This window comes from Rhincodon typus, chromosome 14 (assembly GCF_021869965.1).
Source record: "Rhincodon typus isolate 14 chromosome 14, sRhiTyp1.1, whole genome shotgun sequence".
Classification (NCBI taxonomy): Eukaryota; Metazoa; Chordata; class Chondrichthyes; order Orectolobiformes; family Rhincodontidae; genus Rhincodon; species Rhincodon typus.
This window is the reverse complement of record NC_063345.1, coordinates 17,649,567-17,657,245: the sequence shown is the minus strand read 5'-3', so window position 1 is coordinate 17,657,245 and position 7,679 is coordinate 17,649,567. Positions and strand designations below refer to the sequence as shown.

The window sequence follows — 7,679 nt, the reverse complement described above, 5'->3', positions numbered from 1 at the left end:
AGGGGAGGATGGGAGTGTGGGAGATTGGGTCAGCGGGGGAGGGGAGTATGGGAGATTGGATCAGTGGGGCGGGGTAGTATGGGAGATTGGATCAGTGGGGCGGGGTAGTTTGGGAGATTGGGTCAGCGGAAGGGAGTATGGGAGATTGGGTAAGCAGGGGAGGGGAATGTGGGAGATTAGATTAGTGGGGGAGGGGAGTGTGGGAGGTTGGGTCAGTGGGGGAGGGGAGTGTGGGGGATTAGGTCAGTGGGGAAGGGGAGTGTGGGAGATTGGGTGAGTGGGGGAGGGGAGTGTGGGAGATTGGGTCAGTGGGGGAGTGTGGGAGATTGGGTCAGTGGGGGAGGGAGGGTTGTGAGTGAGATCGGTTTAGTTGGCGGTGGGGTAGGGAAGGGAGTTTGGGAGTTTGGGAGATCGGTTTAGCAAGGCGGTGGGGATGGGAGCACCAGTTTCAATGGCAGACTTCTTCAGAGGGTCTAGGCCCGAAGCGTTGGCCTTCCTGTCCTCTGATGCTGCTTGGCCTGCTGTGTTACCTCTGCACCTTGTTACCTCTTCCTTCTCCCCTTGCTTTTCTTGACCAAACATTATTTGAAAGTAATTAATTGAAGAAACCAAAACTTTTTTGAGAAGGATTTGATGGGTATTCTGGCCCGTAAAATGATAAGGTGCTGGTGGTTATGAAGTGGAACATTTCCCCATTGCAGTCACCCACTGCTTGAACTGGCTGATCCCACATTAGGTACAACACAGTTCGACAGAAAGTAGAACTCTCTTAGTTATAATTTTGACAGTAACATCAGAGGAGAATCCCTTTACTGCACTAGTGAGACTTAGTCCAGATTTCCTCACCTACTTTTGTATGTAAGATTACCAATGTAACATCAGGGCTCTTGTGGCACAGTGGTCATGTCCCTGGGCCAGAAGGCCAGGGTTCAAATCATACCTATCACAGTGTAACTGAGTAAGTTGATTAAAAATATCCATTAGGGTTGTCTTCAATTGGTGTCTTCAATTGGTGCCAGACTGTAGCGTGGTCACTTGAAGCTGATTCATGCAAAGTTATTTCACAAAATACCCTTAGAACCTATAAACAAAGAAGACATCCACAGCATTGGATGGGCTGGGATCAATTCTATCCCTGAAGATTGAACAAACACTGCCCCACTCAATCCCCAATGACTTATATCTTCAAACTGGCCTTTTTCTAAACCGCTGCTGCCTCCTTCACTTTTGGGAATGTTAAACACTTTAAGAATAATTTCAGACTAAGTCCATTCAATTTTTGTGAATTACCTGGGCGAGATTCTTATTTCTTGTTAACCCTTGGGTGAACTTTATACCTTAAATTGAACTGCAGTGTTACAAATCTCCAGTCAGAGGCGCTGCAGAGCTGGTGGCATATTAGCTCAGCAGTGCCACCTATAGGATCTAAACGTTACTACTGCCTTGACTGACTGTTTAAAAACCCATTAACTCCAACAAGAACAATTTCATTTTAAAGATCAAAGATCAAAGAAAATTACAGCACAGGAACAGGCCCTTTGGCCCTCCAAGCCTGCGCCGATCCAGATCCTCTATCTAAACCTGTCGCCTATTTTCCAAGGATCTGTATCCCTCTGCTCCCTGCCCATTCATGTGTCTGTCTAGATACATCTTAAATGATGCTATCGTGCCCGCCTCTACCACCTCTGCTGGCAACGCGTCCCAGGCACCCGCCATCCTCTGCGTAAAGAACTTTCCACGCATATCTCCCTTAAACTTTTCCCCTCTCACCTTGAAATCGTGACCCCCTAGTAATTGAGTCCCCCACTCTGGGAAAAAGCTTCTTGTTCTCCACCCTGTCCATACCTCTCATGATTTTGTAGACCTCAATCAGGTTCCCCCTCAACCTCCATCTTTCTAATGTAAATAATCCTAATCTACTCAACCTCTCTTCATAGCTAGCGCCCTCCATACCAGGCAACATCCTGGTGAACCTCCTCTGCACCCTCTCCAAAGCATCCACATCCTTTTGGTAATGTGGCGACCAGAACTGTACGCAGTATTCCAAATGTGCTCGAACCAAAGTCCTATACAACTGTAACATGGCCTGCCAACTCTTGTACTCAATACCCCGTCCAATGAATGAAAGCATGCGTATGCCTTCTTGACCACTCTATCGACCTGGATTGCCACCTTCAGGGTACAATGGACCTGAACACCCAGATGTCTCTGTGCATCATTACCTTATGTCCAGCTCCTAACATTGCAGATATCACAATTGAGTTTATCCTGATCATTTTTTAAACAAGGTGATATTCTTTTTAAAAATAGAGTGGGGTTGGCTGCAACTTAGAAGTGTCAGGGAGTAGACAGGGACCAAATCAAAATGCTGAGCAACGAAGGTTAGCTGTACCAGTCAACTCAACAGAAAGGGGAAAAAAATGTACTGAAAATGCAGATGCCTATATAAAATATTGAAGCAGAGCAACTGTGCCCTTGCTGTCTGTGCTGTTTGGATGTAGTTTTAATAAGCAGCTAGATACAATGGCTGGATCTCTAACCACCCTAACCAATGCCTCACTGACTTCATTCTCATTTGCTTTTTAAACAGATAGTGTGTGTGTGTGTTGAGACCCTTCAAGCTGCACTGACCGCGTAATCACCTTGCCACTGGCTCTCCGCTGTGATTACAATCACCGTTTTTAATGATGTGATCCTCACGTTGTGAACAAGGCTTGGCAGCTCTTGGCCTTTAGTCCACCTGTCAGGAGGGAGGGGGTGAAATGTTCAAAAGGTGAAAGGCAGCATGAAAGGCTGTGAGCTGTCCCACCAAATTGTGTCACTGTGAAGGCAGTGTTAAGAACAGAGTGGTCCAGAACCTGATCCTGCTTGAATGTTCCTCAGTGCAGTGATGCTCCTCTAAATTATCATTATTTTAATTCGGACTCCCCATCTCTCCCAAATACTTAGGGTATTTTGTGCGTTGTCATGGGTCATGTAATTCCAATCTTCTTAAAGCTCCTACAGTTCTGGAAGATGCCAAGCAAGACAAGGAAAGAAAATGAAGCTGAATACCAGCTCTGTACAACTGTTAAATGTTAACAGGAGTTGCCGGGGCACTGGTAGAACTAGATTGGCAGTAGAGCTGGTGTGACCCAGGAAGGTCAGTGGGATTGGGAAGAAGGGTTTCAAGAAAAATTTCAGTTGGCTAGAGTGTAAGAGGAGCCAGCTGGACACACTGGGCTGTCAGTGGAAGAGCTCTAGATGAACTAGAAGGGAGTTAAAATCTTCAGTGACTATTACAAGACGGTGTGCTTGTAAGGTAAGGACAGGCCCTTCATTTGTGAATAATGGCCTGAAAGTAGCCAATTTCACATGAAGCTTAGATACTGGCTGATACCCATGATTGCATAAGCCAGCTAAAGTCACTACTTCAGGAGATCAAGAGAGGAAAGAAGAAGTTCGGGAAAACTGTAGCATTGTACTGGTGGTAATTGAACCAGACACCTGCTGCCAATAGCTGCCAAGCTCCCTTTGGACTGATGACTTTAGAATGTATTGTGCTTCCATTGACATCACACGCTCCGTGTCCCAATGTGTTGCTATTTTTGACATGATAGATGTCATGTGCTGAATCACCCATTTCCCAAACTCTAGCTTACCTTCTGCCCTTCATGTTCAGCTCAATTAACACACTACACCATTCTGCTGCTGAAATCTCAATCGCTGCGTGTAACTACTCTCAATTGCAGGGGTTGGCCCCTTGTGACAGGATCCAGATTACCACATCTGCGATCTCAATTCCTTTTTTTTATAGTTCTTTTGGAACAAAAGGAATTGTTGGTCTTCTCCCTCCTGTTTGCATTCTCACTTTGTTCCAATCTTGACTTGTTGTGCTATCTGCTGTTCTTTATCTCATCCTTTCCTTTCCTTATCTCTCCATTCATTTCCTTATCTCTGTCACCAAATCTTCCTTTCCCTCTGTTGCCAATGGGCTTTTAAATCTAAACCTTGCCATCATCTAATTCCCAAAATTTGTTCCAAAATTTGTTTTATTTCAGCTTTGCTTCTCTTCCCTTTTACCACTGTGGCATCTTGCCCATGAGCCTTTGATTTCTTTCCATTTGAACAACCTTGTTTTCGATGCCCTTCAGATGGGATCCTGCTTGGAGGGCCAGGCCGATCCCTGTACCAGCACAAATTAACCTGGTTATTAATCACACATTTTTCAAATGTTATATATGGAAACATTTGTCAAGTATGTCTGGAAAATAATCATACGTAACCTTTCCACCACGTTTTTCCAAGAGGGGTTCTTATTATTTTACTCTGCCTTTTCCCACTTGTTTTTGTTTCCCTGTTTGAGTATCCTCCCTCCTCTCTCACGCTGCTCAGCATGAGATTAAATCATGTTCAGTCTCTGTCAGTGAACATGTGATACCATGATGAGGAAAAGTTGAGACCAATGGATGGCACTTTTATCAGCCCCCATTTCTGCATTGAAAAGAGTGACCTTTATTAATACTCTACACCCTCCTGAAGATCCCAAGGAGGTAGTGAATTCAATATGTTGGTAATCACTGTGGCAGTTTATACTGTATACCACTCTCTGATAGTCCACTGGACTATCTTCGATATTTTTACTTGGCACATCTGTTTCCGAACCATCTTGTTTACCACTGTTGCTTTTTTTCCAAAAAAAAATGATCTTTCCCTCTGGTGGTTGGAAGGTGAAAATAGTTAACTTTTCAAAATTGTTACTTTTGTCTGTAATACACTGAAACCGTTTCTGACACTAACCGTAACTAACTTTTGCCCCCTCCTCCCTCCTTCCACCCTCCCTGAACTCAGGGTGATGTAGGCCTTCCAGGCCTTCCCGGCTGCCCAGGAACTATCCCACAGGGCTCAGGGCCTGGGCTAAACTTCTCAATCGTAGGAGAGAAGGTAACACTTGGGAACGAGCTGTGAACTGAGTGGATGGTAGTCCTGGAGGAAATGGGGCTTGTTGGACACTATTCCTCTCCTAATTTAGGAGATTTAGTCATACATTCCTTCATTATAGTTAACATAGCATTATATCCTTCTTGTTGGTCATTAGTCAATGAGTGCACTATCTGACCTGGTTAAGGAGCTATGAGCACTTCCAGTTCGTAGCATTCTGAATAGATTGTGTTTTACAGAATTTCTTTTCAACAGAGGTCCACTGACCTAAAGAGCTAATGTCATTTTTGAATATGTGATCAATGGATGACATTACTGTGTACAAGAAAACTGAAAGTTTAATAGTTGCATCGGGGATCTGATCCTAATAAATAACATGTCCTTATGTGGAGCAAAACAAGGCCAGTTAAGAGTTGACAGGCATTGGATATGACCCATTCCAACCCAAAGCAACAATGGTACCCCTCAGTTCAGTGCCCCATTTCCTACCAGGGTTATCACGGTCACAGGTAACGTTTGTTTTGTTTGATTCAAAAAAAAATTTAAGCTTCCTTCCTGATTGCTACACCTCAGGGAGATGTGGGTCTGCCAGGTCCTCCAGGCCCACCACCTGCCACCGGACAACTTGAGTTTGGTGGACAACCTGGATTTCCAAAAGGGGACAGAGGTGAAAAGGTTTGTGGAACAAAAATAGAGGTCGGTCGCGGCTGGGAAGGGTAATTGACATCTCAGTGTAAATTTAGACTCTCCGTCCAGAAGCAAGTCCAGACATTCTGTGGACAAAACGTTATTGGCAGTCCTTGCTATATTAGGACATGGAAGTGATGATTATACTCATCACGATGCCCGCTAGACAACAAAAATCTCTTTGTTTTGCATCAATATTCGATCAGGCAATTTAAGAGTCAGAAGTAGAAGGTGTTGGATGCAGGCTGTAAGTCCCCCGCCCTCAGCCTTGCTCTGAGTCTCTGAGTTGTTTCCTCAATGCTGATTTCCCACTCTGGCCCATTCTATGGCTTCAATGAGTGTGGTTTTCAATTACGCATAGGTTATGGACTTTCCCACAGGATGAGACTTTGTCTAGTCATATTTCACTTGGAAACATTACAGCCATGTCATCTCTCTACACTGCAATTTGAAGAAGCAACCTTTGAAGCAATTTAGACTAAAAACTTCGTAATAACAATTCCCACTTTCAGACACCCTTCCTGACACTGATGTGACAGTGTTGTATGCTGGTTACAGAACCTGTTAAACATATGAGCATACAAATTAGGAGGAGAAGTATGCCATTCAGCCCCTCAAGTCTGCTCAATTACATCATTTGGTTATAGCCTCAACTCCACATTCTCACCTATCCTTGTACCCTATTCCACTCACTTTTCATGAATCAGTTTGTAATGCAGCTGTAACCCATTATCCCTTTATCTGTGCTTCTAAATGGAATTGCTGGTTCATATTATCTGAGTTTTCCATTCACAACCTGCCTTTTGAGGATTATTATCTGACACTTTGTGTCATTCCTACTTGAAATCATTGCAAACTACCAACTGCAATATGAAACAAGAAGATCCTGACATCCATAACACAAAAGAGCCAGGTCAAAATATAATTCAAATAACACTGTTAGGCCATTTACTTTCTCTGCCATTTCCTGTGGAAAATTGCCTGAATTCCTCCCAGCAAATACTTATGAAGAATACAGATACTGATCTCACCACACTGACGGATTGAAGGGGAAGCTGGACAATAATATGAGGGAGAAAGGGGTGGAAGGAAATGCTGATTGCGTCAGATGGTGTCAAGTGGGAGCATGTTTGTATGTGACATAGATGTCAGTTTAGACCTGTTGGCCTCAGGGTCTATTTCTATGCTGGATATTTCTAGCTAATTCCACATAGCAGTCCCAAGAGTGGGCAAAACAATCTAATCTTCAACTAAATGTTGTTAAGTAAGACCGCTGAAGTGCAAAGAGACTTGGGACTTCTAGGCCAGGATTCTCTCAAGGTAAACTTGCAGATTGAGTCAGTAGTCAGGAAGGCAAATGCAATGTTGGCATTTATTTTGAGAGGACTTGAATATAAAAGCAGGGATGTACTACTGAGGCTTTATAAGGCTCTGGTCAGGCCACATTTGGAGTATTGTGTGCAGTTTTGGGCCCCATATCTCAGGAAGGATGTACTGGCCCTGGAGCGGGTTCAGAGGAGGTTCACGAGAATGGTCCCAGGAATGGAAAGTTTAACATATAAGGAACGTTTGAGGACTCTGGGACTATACTCATTGGTGTTTAGAAGGATGAGGGGGGATCTAATTGAAACTTTCAGAATACTGAATGGCCTGGACAAAGTGGATGTTGGGAAGATGCTTCCATTGGTAGGAGAGTCTAGGACCCGAGGGCACAGCCTTAGAGTAAAGGGAAGACCTTTTAGAACGGAGATAAGGAGAAACTTCTTCAGCCAGAGAGTGGTGAATCTATGGAATTCACTGCCACAGAAGGCTGTGGAGGCCAGGTCATTGAGTACATTTAAGACTGAGATAGATAGGTTCTTAATTATCAAGGGCACAAAGGGTTACGGGGAGAAAGCAGGAGAATGGGGTTGAGGAACTTATCAGCCATGATTGAATGGTGGAGCAGACTCGATGGGCTGAATGGCCTAATTTCTGCTCCTATGTCTTATGGTTTTACGGACTTATGCTTTAAAACCATAGTTCAAATGGTGGAATTGGAGAGAAAGTCAGTATTTTGTACAGAAAGGATC

General features: G+C 44.1%; 1 protein-coding gene across 5 annotated transcripts in view; it reads left to right on the top strand.

Annotated features, from left to right (window-relative positions):
- col4a6 (collagen, type IV, alpha 6) overlaps positions 1-7,679 on the top strand; it is a 380,416-nt gene that overhangs the window by 247,137 nt on the left and 125,600 nt on the right. For 4 of the 5 annotated variants that reach the window (XM_048605112.1, XM_048605109.1, XM_048605110.1 and 1 more), the window contains one exon: positions 5,494-5,595. In XM_048605112.1, coding sequence (XP_048461069.1) covers positions 5,494-5,595 — 102 coding nt within the window. Of the gene's footprint in view, positions 1-4,830; positions 4,924-5,493; positions 5,596-7,679 lie in introns of all 5 variants that reach the window. The other variant, XM_048605111.1, reaches the window with a different exon arrangement.